A 17,895-nucleotide genomic window follows, 5' to 3' on the forward strand; every position below is an offset into this window, starting at 1 on the left:
AAATCACACTTTTGCTACAGTGCGGTTAGAAATTAGAAGTCATTATGAAGACTTACAATCCACAGTCAGAAAACGTTGGCGCAGACAGGCTCCATTCAATGTCACCTGACATGGGCAGATGGAAAAGGCACTCTTTGCTGTTTATTCCAAGGACAAAAACATTCTTTAAAAAGGTGTCCAGGATTCCCCCCTGCAGGGCAGAAATATCCAGATGTTTGACTTCAGTGGATAACCTTTTGTTCATGGTGCTCAGTCACAGCTCCTCTGTGTTTCTGATGGATGCTTCTAAGCACAGAGCCCTCCCCCTGTGGCTCCTCCCAGGGGCCGGCCTGTACCTGGGAACTCTTGCAATAGGTCCTGCGCGCCAGGAGGTGTCGCCATCATACTCAGTCCTGCCGCCATTCATAAGAAGATGGAGTGGCTTGAGGTGTCCTTCCCACTTGCTGACATCAGTTACTGTGTTTACTCATCGGCTGACTGACCTGGAGCTCTGCTCCTACTGATCGTGGTTTGGCAGTTCGCGGTGATGTCACCCCTGAAGACAGAAGGGTTTAATCCGAAAGCAGATGTCAGTGACTGACCAGCACCACAATATACAGGTGTTGTGGCTTGCAGAATGCACTGGGCTTGAATATTCCTAGGAATCAACCATGAATGTGTCCCTGGGGCCCCTACAGTAGAAAGTGCTTGTTTTGCGGTATTGACTCAGAGGATGTCAACATCCTAGAAATTCCCCACCCAGTGAGGGGACTAAGGCTTAGCCCCCGGCAGAAATGTCTTCACCTGAGCCTCACTACCTCTGAGCCTTGATATCATTCAGCAAAGCCCCGATGACCAGGTTCCGCGCGCTTGTGCAAGCCCTGTCACCTGCAGCCGGACTCCACAGAGTAGCGCCATATGAGCCCAAGCGCCTGACAACTCCAGAGAACCTTGTACTCCAACCTTCAACCAGAAGGTGACAGCCAAACCATTTCCAAGTAATCTACCAGACCTGGAATCCGTAAGAATTGTTGCAGCTGGGGAAAAAAGTTTTTTTTCTTCTGCCATTTTAGAACAACATCCCTTGAAAGCAGTTCCCCACTAGATCATTTTGTGCGTGCCCTGCAGGTGCATTATTTGCTTTACATATTAATCAAACTATATCACTTACAATTTTTTTTCCCCAAACCGCCTTCTCGGGCAGAGAGAACATTGCACTCCCTGGACTTGAAGAGGGTGCTAAAGTTTTATCTTGATAAGACTAAGGTAATGAGACAACCTGATTGCTTATTTGTAAACTATGGACATATGAGAACAGGCAGGGCGGCCTCAAAACAGATGATTTCTAGATGGATAGTTTTATGTATTGTGACTGCATACCAGTTAGCTAACAAACAATTGGCTGCCAAACTTAAAGCTCATTCGCTCATTCTACAAGAGGCAAAGCGGTAACTACAGCCCTTCTTGAGAATCTACCCATCTCCCAAATTTGCAAGGCTAAAGCATGAGATCGGTGTATACTTCTACCAGGCATTACTGTCTGCATTCAGATGGGAAGACAGACACTCAAGTGGGTCAGGCTTCTTTAAGAACTGTATTTAACTAAGACAAATAGACTGCTTGTGCTTCTACCGCTCCGTCCGCAGGGGTGTGGCTATTGATGAGGATCCCCTGGAAGAGAAGGATAAGTTACTTACCTGTAAATCCTAGTTCTCTTCCGGGGGTTTCCTCATCAAAGTCATAAACAACCCACCCTCCTCCCCGGATGTGATTTTAGAGGTGCAGCAGTACTCATCGGTCTAATCTACTTCTTAGCACCGAAAAAAAGAACTGACCTAACTGCGAACCAACTGTCACCTTCCCTTCACCCCTGAGGCATGATGGGATACTGGAGGTGCTCAGGGTCTTAAAGGCACGGTGCCAGTTCTTGGTACTGCTGTGTTAACCTGCATGCAGCCTATTGGCTAATAATGCTCCTTATTTTCAATGTAGTTTTTCTCTTTTAATATGGATTGCTTATTCTTTCTATGCCTTCTACTTTGACTGCAGAAAGTTTTTACCTTTTATTGAAGTTTTTAATTTATATAAAAAATAAAAAAAACTCTAAAAAATAAAGCATTTTTAGCCTGTTTCTCAACATAGGCTGCATTACTGTTTGCACATGTATGTATGTATTATATTTGTATTGAAATTCTCTACCAAAATATTATTTTTCATATATTTTTTATACATATACATGTGTGTTTGTATATGCTCCGGGATCCCCGCACGTCGGCGGGAATATTATGGGCCTGATTACAACTTTGGAGGAGGTGTTAATCTGTCCCAAAAGTGACGGTAAAGTGACGGATTTACCACCAGCCGTATTACGAGTTCCATAGGATACAATGGACTCGTAATACGGCTGGCGGTATATCCATCACTTTACCGTCACTTTTGGGACGGATTAACACCTCCTCCAAAGTTGTAATCAGGCCCTAAGTGTTTATGACTTTGATGAGGATCCCCGGGAAGGGAACTAGGATTTACAGGTAAGTAACTTATCCGTCTTTGGATTACTTTCCACCACTCGCATGTTCCTTCGGTAATCCGGAGCATTCCAGAGATATTCCAGGTGTTGCTCCCCTGCCACTAGTGGCAGCTTGTACAGCGCCCGCAGAGACCTCTTACGGCAGCAAGGGATGAGCCTTCCTCATCATCTCCAGACACCTCTTGCAAACCTCTTGAATTCCCCCTCATTCGAGCAGTAGGAGGCAGGCCAGCGCTGCCTGCGTTACTGGCCCTCCGGTACGTCAGACCACGGGTACTCCGGTTTGTTCAAACTATTTACGCTGTTTTCTTTCTGGACCCTCTTCTCCATGTTCCCAGTTTATTTTCAGACGTCGGTAGATCATGCCACTATTCAGACCGAAGAACCGCTGATCCTGCTCAACAAGAGGGATTTGAAATTCTACCGATGGCAGAGAGAGGATTCATTGTTGACCTTGGTACTTCCTGGGCCCACAGAAAGATGGGGGGGATCTAACACACAGTCTAGACCTAAGGTTGTTAAACTGCTTCTTCAGCGAGGAGAAGTTCAGAATGATGCCAAGTGCTTAAGACCTGTTGTTCTTGGACCTTGAGCATAGGTCGGTGTTGTGCTGTGCCCGGTGTCCTACAGAAGGTGTCTGTGCTTTGTCATGGGATTAGACCACTTCGAGTTCACTATCCTCCCTTTCTGCTTTACATTGGCCTCCTTGGATCTTTACAAAAGTCATTGGTTGCAGCCCATCTTCACAGGGTAGGGAAACGGATTTCCATGCATCAGCTACTGGCTGTTGAAGCTGACTCGCCTTGGCTAGTCTCGGACCACCAGCTTTTGACGGTGCTGCTACTCTCCTCCCTAACATATTCCATCATTGTCCTAATCCAATCTTCAGTCTGTTTGGAGGATTTCTTCATAAGGGGCCTCTGAACACGATAGCCCTTAGGGCCTTTGTGCACCTGCAGCTATTCTGGGATGTTGACTCTGCTATCCCAGTGTTTGTCTGGTGCCCGCATCCTCGCCCTGATTCTGCTGAGGCTTGTTCGTCTTCTGCCATAACGCATCCCGCTGCCTCGCCTCTGCTGGCACGTGCAGACCTACGCAAGAACATCCCATTGAGGTGAATTGCACATGATTGTCTGACAATCTAAATTTGACATCCTTTCTGGAAAAAAACATCAGTAGGGAACTCTTGTAGTTGGACTCTCGCTCCTAGGCGAGGCTGCTGGTTTAGGGGATCCAGCCTTTTGTTTGGAGGCGACTGAGTCACTCCTTCAATAAGCCGCAACTGTCAGCCCAACCCTCCCGGCTCACAAGCAGTACCTCACCGAAAACCCAAACAGTAAAAGGTGATTTCTGGCAGCCTTACGCATTGACTCTAGAGTGCGACATCTCAGGAGAATCGTGGTGGAACGGAAATTATCCTTTTTGGCACGTTAGTAATAAGTCTCAGTCACACACACAAGCAATGAAGGAGATGCAGGAAAGCTTTGAATATATTTATTGAATAGACTGTAATCTACGGTAAAATGCATGAGCTGCAATGATTAGGATAACAAACAACAAACAAAGCATAATTGTGAAGATGAGTCGTGAATACAAAGACCCCCACCATCTTGTAATAAGCATGAAATGTAAACTCCCTAGAATAACAACCTAATCTCTAACCTAATGAGAGTTAGGTATGATAAACCTAACCTGCCAGTGCCATGTCCATGAGAAGCACCCCCCAACCCTCGTTGCCTTGGAGTGAGGTCTCTAGGTCAGACTCTGTGGTCACACGTATGCTGAGTTCTGCAGCGAAGTGGCGTGAAGATAGATGGCATCTGGAAGGAATCCTAATGACCTTGTCTGTGTGAGATGTATTCATACAGATCATGCAGGACTCCTGACGCGGGTATGTTCCCAAGTAACTGATAAGGAGGCAGACTTGTGGCGGCAATCATGTAAACTATCCCCAACAACTGTACATTATGTTCCTGTCACACACAAGTGAGAAAGGGACATGATGTGGAATACCTACGTACATCACTTGATTATGACGCTGATACTGACGCCTTCACAGAGGGCACTGATAATGCAAATCGAAACATTTGTCTAACTATGAACAAAGGCAGCCATCTTAAAAGAAATAATAAAATAAATGGACTAAAACAGAACAAGCTAAGTAGGTTAAAAGTCACAAGGTGACTGGAGCACAGGCCTGCAAGCCAAAGGGCTGTGCTAATCTCCTAAGGCCCAATAAAAACTAAATTGGATTCGCTACAGAACTTGATGACACTCCTAATTCTGGGATCCATAACGTGTGTCTCCACCCACTTAGACCTGTGATCCTCCCTTCCATTGGCACACTGATGCACAGCTGGAAGAACTTGGGAAGGTCACTTAAAATCTATTCACATTCTTAATGTTCAAAAGCCCTTTTAAGAATTGGAAAATTCTTCATGACTCATAAAAGTGTTTTTGCAGTCCTTTCCCGATCCCAATAGGAGGGGGCATGAAAGGCGCGTCACTCCTATTGCTGATACCACAATTGCAGTCGCAAAACATTATTCAATTAATATTGAGTTGGTTGCCCCTGCTCCTCTCCCACCACCACCACCGCCTCCGCCTCCTTCTCCACAGCCAGTACTTCCTTCCTCGCCTCTTATGTGTTCCCCTCGAGGGCCACTGGCATCATACTCTCCAGCTGAGGATTCTTGGGAGGAATATGATGTGTATCCCCAGGGGGACCCAGATATCCACCATGGCCCTCAGCCAGATGTTGCCATGGCATAGCACAGCGTTATCCAACGTCTCGCTAACTATCAGTAATGTGGAAGTGTGTGTCACCCCTGAGGATGACAATTTTTGGGTCGAGTTGGGCAACGTTGCCTCTCCAAGCCTTTTTGTTTCAATGATTCACCAGCCGTAATGGTAAATAGGATGTCCGCAGTGCCAGGGCCATTCTCGAGGGGCCACGGCATCCTGCACCCACCACTGCCCGTGCTGCCAGTGACAAAACCAACACAGCTGCTAACCATCACACTCCTACAGGCGACACCGCATAATATTCCTTTCCACACAAATCGTTAAGAATGGGCTGGTTTGATTAATTTTTATGTGTATTGAATTATTAAACAGACTTATCTTGCGCAGGAGTAGGCTAGCAGCTTCGCCGTGTGGTGGAATGTCGTAAGCGCTTGGTAAATGTACCCAGGGGTCACCTTAGAGGTGCCCCATGAAAAAGCTAACCTAACTGGCAGAGTTGCTGGCTGGTTCCATCCAGCTGCCACTCCAGACAGCCAATCTACAAACCTGGGGGAGAGCCCTGGCTCTCTGGCTCGTAAGACACTGCCCTTCCTGGGTGGAGGAGCTAACTCCCCCTCCCTCAGGAATGTGCAACACCCTGGCAGTGAGCTTCGAAGGCCTACAGCCCCTGAAACTCGAGCCTCCAGGCCTGCTGCTAGCAGCACCGGGCTTCCCCACTTGCAAACCTCCACTTTGGGCGGGAGCAAAAGTGGGAAACCAGACAAAGGGTAGGAGGAGTGGCCTCACTGAGCATGCACCACCTCTTAGGGCTGGCATGCGAAGTGGACCCTCTGATTCAGTTTTCCCCATCTTGGAATGGAGGAAAACATCCAATGAGGTTTAGGGAAGTGACCCTTCCCACAGGAAGTGGTCACTATAGTGGGTGTAGAAACCCAAGGGTGAGTCTCATTGGACACTACCAGGTTCCCCCTAAAACACCTACTAAATTCAGTATTCAGTGGGCTCCCCTGGACCAAGATTTTAGATTTTGAAAAGGATCCCAAGAAGAAAAGACCACCAGCACCAAAGAACCCGCCACTACGAGAACAGAGGACCTGCTGCACCAGAAGAGGCACCAAGACCCCTGGTTGCTGCACCAGAGTCCCGACAATCGCGACAGCGGAAGAGCTGAACACGGGACTGACCCCAAGAAACCCAGGGGACCTCCAGCCTCCAAGGATCACCCCAGATCTCCCTTCTGAGTGGAGGCACCACTCAAGAAAAGCCAGAAACCTGCAAGGGACCAACAAACCAGTGAGTGTCACTTCACTGAATCGTCGATATCTCTGTGACCGGAAGACAGAGCCGGACACAACGACACACCGACGACCACCCAGAAGTGCCCCACAACTGTGCCAAGTTTGGTGGCACTGCGCCCCCTAGTGGCTGAGATACAGCAGTACCTTGGGTACTGGTCAGCTGACATCGGACCAGTGGAAAACCACCTCCCCGGAGCTGAAAAAGGATTAGGAGGAAGCCCCAGTCGAGGGACTTCAGGAACACCCTAGACCTCCGACCATAGTGCTCCCGTTGTCCTGCAAGTCGCCCACAAAGAGACTCACCTCCAGCGGACTCCGTTGCACACAGCATCCAAGACCTCCAAAATGCCTTGCACCTGGCCGCCCTGGGCCTTGCGCCGCGGGATCTGCTGTGTGCCCCGGGTCCCCAACCCCTTGTGACCTCATCAGCCCAAGGGGACCCCCAGGCACCACCTTTAAATCTGCAAACCAGATCCTTCTCCAAGTGGCCTCTCCAGGTGGCCCCGTACCTGTGCCAAGAACCTCTCCAACGCTGCTCCCGCCGGTACGGGAGCTGCCTGACACTCTCCACCTGGCACAGTGTGCCCTCCGACTGCTGCGACCACCCTGCAAAATAAGAGACTGGTAACTCAAGAGTGCGATTTTTAATGCATTTTTAAAAGTGACTGCCTATTGATTCCTATGGTGTGTAATTACGCACAGAAAGACTAACTTTGCTAAAACTTTAAAAAGTCATAACTTGAAAAGTACTTAACATATCCTAAAGATTTTGGTCTTAAAAATTATACAAAAGTATTTTTATAAATTCTGATCTTAGAGTTGAGTGTGTGTGTTGGATTTGTGAGTACAGCAAATACTTAGCACATCTCCCGGATTAGCCTAACTGCTCGACCAGCTACCTTAAAAATTGGAGCATTAGGTGGTCTGATTTTTATCTCTGGAAAGCAACATGTGGTTGCCTGAACCCTCTGCATAGTGTGCTTAGTTTTGCACACTGCATAGAGGGCCAGCCTCCAACACTGGGAGCCTGAGAGATCCCTCCGCTAGGGCGAAGGGCCCCAACCAGAGCTCAGTTTGGATATTTGCCTGGCTGATACAAGAGCTTCAGTTTATACTTTAACCAGACACTAATACATTGATTCAGAAGTCCGGAGAGAGCTTCATTTTGCCTGCTTAGCTGTGCAGGACTTCTGGTGTAAAAGTCCATTCCCCAGATCTTCCTCCATGGAGTGGGCATTTCTTTGGTATTAAGTTATATGGTAAGGAATCTGTGGTTGAAGTATCCATCAGAAGGATAAGACCCTTTGGTAATGCTCTCTCTGCAGCTTCCTCACCACCTACGAAAATCGGGCAGTGACCTGCGCGACGGGGCACTGCACCGGGGCCCCTGCACTGCCCATGCCAAGTGCATGGGTAGTGCAGGGGCCCCCAGGAGTGCCCCGGAGCACCCCTTCCGCCAGCCTTTCCCTGGCGGGCAAACCCGCCAGGGAAAGGCTGGAGGCTGAGGAAATGTTGGATAATGTTTCCGCCCGCCGCCAGGCTGCCTGACGGAGGAAGCCTGGCGGTGAGTGAGGGCTGCCAATGGCAGCCCTCCCCGGGTTCATTATGTGGCGGTTTGGCCTGCCATGCCGGCTGACGGTTTCACCCGCCAACCCCGGCATGGCGGGCCAAACCGCCATGTTCATAATGACCGCCTATATCTCATTTTGATATAGTATATATGGAGCCAGCTTCCTACACGCCTTTGCAGACGGCTTCATGCTGTCCAGTCGAGAGACTGGTTGAAGTCATCATGGAGATTGGTGGTGGCACCTGCCTTCAGAAAAGACCTTTGCAAGAGTTTCCCAATCCAGTCTGTCACCTGGGGAGAGTCAAGATGAGAATCTGATTATAAACACAGTATCCTGCAGGAAGAGTGTTACCAAATGTAATGTATTGTTTCTTCCTGGGTGTGTCCTGATGAAAGAGGGAGGGGTGTGTAGAAGTGACAGGTGTCAGATTTTAAGTGCAGCAGAAAGGTTACCAACTGTGTTGTTTTTGTGTTTTTCAGGCCTCCATCCACAGCCAAGTCTATCTCGAACCCTGGCCAGGACTCCTCCTTGCAGTTGACCTGTAAGGGTGAGGGGACCTCTACACCCGCCTCTGGCACGGTCCGGCTGGCCAGGAGCCGCCCTGCAATGCTTGGCGTGGGTAGGTATTGCAGAACCTTCTGCTACTGGCTGGTCTACGGAGAAACACAAAACCAGTGAGCATGTATCCCTTCATTGTAACTGCTGTTTCACTGAAGATGCTTCATGGTCGCACTCCCAGCACCCCCCACACTTACCACTAGAGACATGAAAAGGGAGGCTAACTATGAGCAGTCATTGCCTCTAAACACAGAGATGGTCCCTACGGACCTAGGGGAAGAGGGCAGTCAGTCCACAGCATCCACCATCTGTAACAGTAACAGTGAGGAGCTCTCACACCCAACACCACTCACACTCGCTTCTATCCAGGGGAAGAAGTGAGAAGTTCCCACAGACTACAGCACCCTGAGAAAGATGCGAGGAGTTCCCACACCCCTCACCTCGCAAGGAAAAAGCAATTAACTTCCTTTACCCATCACCACCCAGATGAAGCAGTGAGAAATTCCCACACCCAGCACCATAGGGGAGGCGTAGAGGAGCACCCACACCCAGCATCATCCAGGGGACGAAGTAAGGAGCTGCAAACCTAGAACTGCTACTGGAAGCAGTGAGGAGCTCCCAACACCACCTAGGGAAGCAGTGAGTCGCTCCCACACCCAACGCCACCTACGGGAAGCAGTGAGGAGCTCCCACACCCAACACCCCCTATTCGAAGCATTGAGGAGCTCCCACACCCAACACCATCCAGGGGAAGCGTTGAGGAGCTCCCACACCCAACACCATCTGGGGGAAGTGTTGAGGAGCTCCCACACCCAACACCATCCAGGGGAAGTGTCGAGGAGCTCCCACACCCAGCACCACTCACACTCACTTCTATCTAAGGGAAGAAGAGAGAAGCTCCTACACCCGTACCACCTGCGGGAAGTAGTAAGGAGCTCCCACACCTAAAACTAGCTATGGGAAGCAGTGAGGAGCTCCCACACCCAACACCACCTATGGGAAGCGTTGAGGAGCTCCCACACCCAACACCACCTACGGGAAGCAGTGAGGAGCTCCCACACCCAACACCACCTATGGGAAGCGTTGAGGAGCTCCCACACCCAACACCACCTACGGGAAGCAGTGAGGAGCTCCCACACCCAACACCACCTATGGGAAGCGTTGAGGAGCTCCCACACCCAACACCACCTACGGGAAGCAGTGAGGAGCTCCCACACCCAACACCACCTATGGGAAGCGTTGAGGAGCTCCCACACCCAACACCACCTACGGGAAGCAGTGAGGAGCTCCCACACCCAACACCACCTACGTGAAGCAGTGAGGAGCTCCCAACACCCAACACCACCTTTGGGAAGCGTTGAGGAGCTCCCACACCCAACACCATCCAGGGGAAGCGTTGTGGAGCTCCCACACCCAGCACCATCCAGGGGAAGTGTTGAGGAGCTCCCACACCCAGCACCACTCACACTCACTTCTATCTAAGGGAAGAGGAGAGAAGCTCCTACACCCGTACCACCTGCGGGAAGTAGTAAGAAGCTCCCACACCTAAAACCAGCTATGGGAAGCAGTGAGGAGCTCCCACACCCAACACCACCTATGGGAAGCGTTGAGGAGCTCCCACACCCAACACCATCCAGGGGAAGCAGTGAGGAGCTGCAAACCTAGAACCACTCACACCCAACACCACCTATGGGAAGCGTTGAGGAGCTCCCACACCCAACACCACTTACGGGAAGCAGTGAGGAGCTCCCACACCCAACACCACCTACAGGAAGCAGTGAGGAGCTCCCACACCCAACACACACCCAACACCACCTACGGGAAGCAGTGAGGAGCTCCCAACACCCAACACCACCTATGGGAAGCGTTGAGGAGCTCCCACACCCAACACCATCCAGGGGAAGCGTTGTGGAGCTCCCTCACCCAGCACCATCCAGGGGAAGTGTTGAGGAGCTCCCACACCCAGCACCACTCACACTCACTTCTATCTAAGGGAAGAGGAGAGAAGCTCCTACACCCGTACCACCTGCGGGAAGTAGTAAGAAGCTCCCACACCTAAAACCAGCTATGGGAAGCAGTGAGGAGCTCCCACACCCAACACCACCTATGGGAAGCGTTGAGGAGCTCCCACACCCAACACCATCCAGGGGAAGCAGTGAGGAGCTGCAAACCTAGAACCACTCACACCCAACACCACCTATGCGAAGCGTTGAGGAGCTCCCACACCCAACACCACCTACGGGAAGCAGTGAGGAGCTCCCACACCCAATACCACCTACGGGAAGCAGTGAGGAGCTCCCAACACCACCTATGGGAAGCGTTGAGGAGCTCCCACACCCAACACCATCCAGGGGAAGCGTTGTGGAGCTCCCACACCCAGCACCACTCACACTCACTTCTATCTAAGGGAAGAAGAGAGAAGCTCCTACACCTGTACCACCTGCGGGAAGTAGTAAGAAGCTCCCACACCTAAAACCACCTATGGGAAGCGCAGAGGAGCTCTTACACTCAACACCATCTGGGGCAGCGTAGAGGAGCTCCCACACCCAGCAGTATACAGGAGAAGCGTAGAGGAGCTCCCACACCCAACTCCATTCAGGGGAAGCCTAGAGAAGCGCCACACCCAGCACCAGCCAGGGGAAGCGTAGAGGAGCTACCACACCCAGCACCATCCAAGGCAAGCATAGAGAAGCTCCCACACCCAGCACAATCCAAGGGAAGCATAGAAAAGCTCCACACCCAACACCATTCAAGAGAAGCATAGAGGAGCTCCTACACTCAACACCATCCATGAGAAGCGTAGAGGAGCTCCACACCCAATACCATCCAGAGGAATCATAGAGGAGCTTCCACACCCAACACCATCCTGGGGAAGTGTAGAGGAGCTCCCACACCCAACACCAGCCAGGGGAAGCATTGAGGAGCTCCCACACCCAGCACCATCCAGGGGAAGCATAGAGGAGTGCCCACACCCAGCACCCTCCAGGGGAGCGTAGCGGAGCGCCCACACCCAGCACCATCCAGGGAAAGCGTAGAGGAGCTCCCACACCCAGCACCATCCAGGGGAAGCGTAAAGGAGCTCCCACACCCAGCACCATCCAGGGGAAGCGTAGAGGAGCTCCCACACCCAGCACCATCCAGGGGAAGCGTTGAGGAGCTCCCACACCCAGCACCATCCAGTGGAGCGTAGAGGAGCTCCCACACCCAGCACCATCCTGGGGAAGCATTAAGAAGCTCCCACAACCAGCACCATCCAGTGGAGCGTAGAGGAGCTCCCACACCCAGCACCATCCAGTGGAGCGTAGAGGAGCTCCCACACCCAGCACCATCCCGGGGAAGAGAAGTGTAGCTCCTCCACCCAGAATCTCCCACAGAATAGGTGAAGAGTTCCCACACACAGCACTACCCACACTGCATGTCACCCATTAAGCGGTTCCACCCAGGTGAGCGATGAGGGAACACCCATATGGCCCTTAGGGGCAGTGTGTCGCCTGTAATCTGTTGGAGCCTCTGGATCTAATCCTTGCTCATGTCTTTCAACAAGGCCAGATGTTTGAGGCAAGAAGCTTTGTCGGTGCACGAACCAGAGGTGTGTGGTAGGACATCCCCTGTTGAGCCATAGCTGTGCTGTAGGAGAGCCCCTGCTCAGCCAGAGCTGTGCTGTAGGAGAGTGCCTGCTGAGAGAGAGCTGTGCTGTAGGAGAGCCCCTGCTGGGCCAGAGCTGTGCTGTAGGACAACCCCTGTTGAGCCAGAGCTGTGCTGTAGGAGAACCTCTGCTGAGCCAGAGCTGTGCTGTAGGAGAGCCCCTGCTGGGCCAGAGCTTTGCTGTAGGAGAGCCCCTGCTGGGCCAGAGCTGTGCTGTAGGAGAGCCCCTGCTGAGCCAGAGCAGTGGTGTAGAAGAGCTCCTGCTGAGACAGCGCTGTGCTGTAGGAGAGCCCCTGCTGAACCAGAGGTGTGCTGTAAGAGGGCCCCTGCCGGGCCAGAGGTGTTTTGTAGGAGATCCTGCTTCTGGTCATTCCTGCACATTCATATGAAGCTGCTGATTCCTGTAGGCACATGGGATCCACCCCACTGTCTCCCCCTAACTGTCCACTAAGATTGTGACCCTCAAGCATGACCCTGACTGGGGCTTAGTGCACCTGCCCCACCTCCTGTGAACATCCTGCAGCCTCCTTGTCTTGGGTTTTCCGACAGGTGTTCCAGAAGAGCCAGATCACCACCTGTCGAGTCCAGAAGAAGTGTTTCATTCGGGGCATTCCCGCAACTCCAGCTACGCCAGCCAACACTCCAAAGTGTCCGGTGAGTAAAGATTCTTGGCTCTCTCCTCTCCCTATTATGGGCTGTCATTTGACTCCTCCCTGCTATCCTTTGCTCCCTCCCATTCAGCGACTCTGCTCCTGTCTATCCTTGGTCTCTCCTCAACTCTCCAATGCTGTAACACTTCTACCCATTCCTCCCACGGCTCTCTGCCCTAGTCTGACACTCTACTCCCTTCCGTACGTTCACTCTCCGCTCCCTCCCATGACTCTGCTCCCTCCCATTCCATGACTCTCTGCTCCCTCCCATCCCATTACTCTGCGCCCTTCCAGTACCCATGACTCTCTGCTCCCTCCCATCCCATGACTCTGCTCCCTCCCATCCCATGACTCTGCTCCCTCCCATTCCATGACTCTGCTCCCTCCCATTCCATGACTCTCTGCTCCCTCCCATCCCATGGCTCTCTGTTCTCTCCGGTCCCATGACTCTCTCATCTCTCCCATCCCATGACTCTCTGCTCCTTCCCATCCCATGACTCTCTGCTCCTTCCCATCCCATGACTGCGCCCTTCCAGTACCCATGACTCTCTGCTCCCTCCCATCCCATGGCTCTTTGTTCCCTCCAGTCCCATGACTCTCTGCTCCCTCCATTCCCATAATTCTCTGCTCCCTCCCATCCCATGCCTCATTGCTCCCTCCCATCCCTCTTTGCTCCCTCCCATCCCATGGCTCTCTGCTCCCTCCCATCCTATGGCTGTCTGCTCTTTCCCGTCCCATTACTCTGCTCCCTTCCAGTACCATGAATCTCTGCTCCCTCCCATCCCATGGCTCTCTGCTCCCTCCCATCCCATGACTCTTTGCTCCCTCCCCATGCCATGACACTCTGCTTCCGCCCATCACATGACTCTCCGATCCCTCCCCATCTCATGACTCTCCTATCCCTCCCCATCACATTACTCTGCTCCCATCCCATCCCATGACTCTCTGCTCCCTTAACGTCCCCTGACTCTCTGCTCCCTTCCCATCCCAAGACACTCTGCTCCATTCCCATCCCAAAACTCTCTGGTCCCCCCCACCCCATAACTCTCCGCTCCGTCCCATCCTGTAGCTCTCCGCTCCCTCCCATCCTGTGACTCTCTGCTCCCTCCCACTCCGTGACTCTCCGCTCCCTCTCATCATGTGACTCTCCTCTCCCTCCTATCCCGTGCCTCTCCACTTCCTCTGCTCCCTCCCTGCGACACTGCTCCCTCTCTGCGACTCTGCTCCCCATGATTCTGCTCCCTTTTATCCTATGACTCTGCTCTCTCTCTATGACTCTGCTCTCTCCCTGTGACTCTTCTCCCTCCGATTCTTCTCCCCCCGTGATTATTCTCCCTCCCTGTGATTCTTCTCCCTCCCTGTGACTCTTCTCCCTCCCTGCGAGTCTTCTCTCTCTCTGCGACTCTGCTCCCTCCCTGTGACCGCTGCTTCGGCATGACTCTGCTCATTCCCTGTGACTCTGCTCATTCCCCGTGACTCTGCTCTTTCCCCGTGACTCTGCTCCCTCCCAGGGACTCTGCTCCCTCCCAGTGACTCTGCTCCCTCCCAGTGACTCTGCTCATTCCCTGTGACTCTGCTCCCTCCCCTTGACCCTGCTCCCTCCCCTTGACCCTGCTCCCTCCTCTTAACTCTGCTTCCTCCCCTTTACTCTGCTTCCTCCCCATGACTCTGCTCCCTCCCTGTGTCTCTGCTCCCTCATATCCTAGGACTCTGCTACCTCCCTGTCACTCTGTTACCTCCTCGTGAGTCACCCCCCCGCGACTCTGCTCCCTCCTGGTGACTCTTCTCCCTCCCTATGACTCTGCTCCCTCCCAGTGACACTGCTTTCCTATCCTAGGGCTACTCTCCCTCCCATCATAGGACTCTGCTCCCTTCCATCATAGGACTTTGCTCCCTCCCTGTGATTTCTCTGCTTCCGCATGACTCTGCTCCCTCCCTGTGGCTCTGCTCTCCCCATGACTCTGCTCCCTCCTCATGACTCTGCTCCCTCCTCTGTGACTCTGCTCCCTCCCTGTGAGTCTGCTCACCCCTTTCCCATGACTCTGCTCCCTCCCTGTGGCTCTGCACCCTCCCAGTGAATCTCCTCCTTCCTCATGACTATGCTCCCTCCTCTGTGACTCTGCCTCCTCCTCTGTGACTCTGCCCCCTCCTCTGTGACTCTGCCCCCTCCCCGTGACTCTGCTCCCTCCTCTGTCACTCTGCTCCCTCCTCTGTGACTCTGCTCCCTCCTCTGTGACTCGGCTCCCTCCTCTGTGACTCGGCTCCCTCCTCTGTGACTCTGCTCCTCTGTGACTCTGCTCCCTCCTCTGTGACTCTGCTCCCTCCTCTGTGATTCTGTTCCCTGTGACTCTGCTCCCTCCCAGTGAATCTGTTCCCTCCTAATGACTCTGCTCCCTCCTCTTTGACTCCCTGTGAGTCTGCTCACTCCTTTCCCATGACTCTGCTCCCTCCCTGTGGCTCTGCTCCCTCCTCATGACTCTGCTCCCTCATGACTCTGCTCCCTCTTCTGTCACTCTACTCCCTCCTCTGTCACTCTGCTCCCTCCCCGGAAGTAACAGAGCAGATCTGCATATAGATACCACCCTAGTGCCCTGACTTCAGTTCTTTTCTTTCCACACACTCCAATGCTCGAAACAACAATTCCTCTTTGCAAATGCATCTTTTTGTCTGAGTCTGGGGGCTGCAGTGTTGGGGAATGTGGGAGTCGCAAGAATCCTTCTGAAGTTTGCAGCTGCAGGCGAAAGAGGACACATACAATACACACAGAGACGCCCTTGCCCAATGGAATCAGTTGTAGGAGTGGCGTCTAAATACATTTACATCTTACCTGAAGCGTCTGTATTTATGTATATCCCAGAAAATGCTCTTTGAAATGATCCTTTCAGACAGTTTAATATTATTGGTATCTCTCTAATTGTATGAACTCCGCAGCCCTGTTTGAATCTGTCAGCTGAGGCTTGAGTTGACACTTGACTTTTTGCGGGTGAGTATCATTGTTTTATCCTGTATCTCTGATGTACCAGGTTGGGGTGACTCGCCCTACACCTGATTATTATACACACTGACTGCTAAGTAAACACAAAGACATTATTTGGGAGCAACTGCTAGATTGCATAGTTACTATTTACAACAATGAGATAAAGGCCGTCATTATGACTTTGCGAAACATGTTGACCCTTTTGTCCTGATTGGGTTGAAGGTATCACTTCCGTCTGAGTTTTTATCTGCCTATTGGGGACAGGCAAAAAGGCAAGTGTCAACTCGCCCACCGTATTACAAGGCACCAATCTGCCAGCTTTTCCGGGGCGGTACCAAAGCCATCAAAAGCACGGCAGAAACTGAACAACGAAGGGGAACCACTCACCTCTTGACACTCCACGAAGAACCAGGACGCCATGGAGCCCGAATTGCAGATCCTCCCCATGTTGGTGTATCTACTAATACACCACGAAGTAGAAAGAAGGCGGCGGCGACGGTGAGTACTGCACCTAGCACACAGGAGGGGAGGAGGGAAAAGAGAGTGACACACACACGCGGCACGCAACACCCCTACCCCCCACCCTCACCCACAACACCATACACACACACACATATCCAACAACATCACAGATACACCCCGTCACCCCCTGGAAGAACGCAAGGACCAAACGAAATGAGGTTAACTAGTGTTATGTTATACTGGAACAATCAGATAGATCAAGAGAACAGCAAATAATCAGTATACACAAATATTTACACAAGTCCGTACACTGTCCCATGAAATGTCCGTGGACCAGTGGTCCCAAAAGGCATGGGCGAAGCCCACACATGACACCTGCCTCAAAACAGAGAGAGCACTGCAGGGGTATCAGGTCGGAAAAAAAACAGGCACCTAATGGGGAAGGGGAGTGAGAGCACCTCAGCCGGATGATGGTACGAGGCCACTGCTCCTCGAGGGGTCTCCATGCCTACTGCTTGGTCCTGGGTAGTGCAAAGCCACAGTCTCTCAAGTGGGTGGTTTGTCCACTGCTTGGTCCTGGGGAGTGCAAAGCCATAGTCTCTCAAGTGGGTGGTTTGTCCACTGCTTGGTCCTGGGGAGTGCAAAGCCACAGTCTCTCAAGTGGGTGGTTTGTCCACTGCTTGGTCCTGAGGAGTGCAAAACCACAGTCTCTCAAGTGGGTGGTTTGCACACTAATTGCTCCTGGGGAGTGCAAAGCCACAGTCTCTCTAGTAGGTGACATGTTCCACTGGTTCTGGAGGGGGCTTTGTGCCAGGTGTGCTTCATCCTGCCAAGGATAGGGTGAGTGGATGCCTTCTTCCACTGGTTATGGAGGGGGCTATGTGCACAGTGTGCTTCCTCCTGCCAAGGAGGGGGTGAGTGGATGCATATCTCCACTGGTTCTGGAGAGGGCTTGGTGCCCAGTGATGCTGCACCTGGGGTGTGGCAGTTGAATTCCTCTCACCTGGGTGTCTTAGCCACACGATGTACCTGGAACAGGTAGCATGATACTCCATGGAGGCAGAGCCACACTCTATCCTGCGGCGATTTAGGCTGCCAATTGCTGGTACGTGCCAGTGCTGGAGGTGGTGCCTCAAGTGGCGCGTCCAGGGCGTCACCTGCAGACTCGGACAGCTGCCCACTGGGGATGGGGCTGACGTCCGACAGTGTTATCGGCTGTGCACGTGGCGGTGCTGATGGTGGTGCAGGTGGCGGTGGCTGCGGCGGAGATGCTGCCGGTGCTGGCCGTGGTGCAAGTGTCTGTTGTGGTGGAGGGAGACACCATACCGTCTCCGGCAGCCTCGGATGGCTGATCTTTGGGGAGGATGCTGCAGCCTGACGTGGCAGCAGCGGTGCAGGTGGCGGTGCAGGTGGCGGTCGGAGTAGCGGTGGTGACCGTGGTGCAGGTCGCTGCCATCCCTGATGATATGTGCTCACTAGC

General features: G+C 52.4%; 1 protein-coding gene across 2 annotated transcripts in view; it reads left to right on the forward strand.

Annotated features, from left to right (window-relative positions):
* EEIG1 (estrogen-induced osteoclastogenesis regulator 1) overlaps positions 1–17,895 on the forward strand; it is a 323,245-nt gene that overhangs the window by 214,489 nt on the left and 90,861 nt on the right. For both annotated transcript variants that reach the window (XM_069236930.1, XM_069236931.1), the window contains exons 6-7: positions 8,603–8,742; positions 12,876–12,980. In XM_069236930.1, the coding sequence (XP_069093031.1) occupies positions 8,603–8,742; positions 12,876–12,980 (245 nt within the window). The remainder of the gene's footprint in view (positions 1–8,602; positions 8,743–12,875; positions 12,981–17,895) is intronic.

The sequence above is a fragment of the Pleurodeles waltl genome, chromosome 6, assembly GCF_031143425.1.
Source record: "Pleurodeles waltl isolate 20211129_DDA chromosome 6, aPleWal1.hap1.20221129, whole genome shotgun sequence".
NCBI classification, from domain to species: domain Eukaryota; kingdom Metazoa; phylum Chordata; class Amphibia; order Caudata; family Salamandridae; genus Pleurodeles; species Pleurodeles waltl.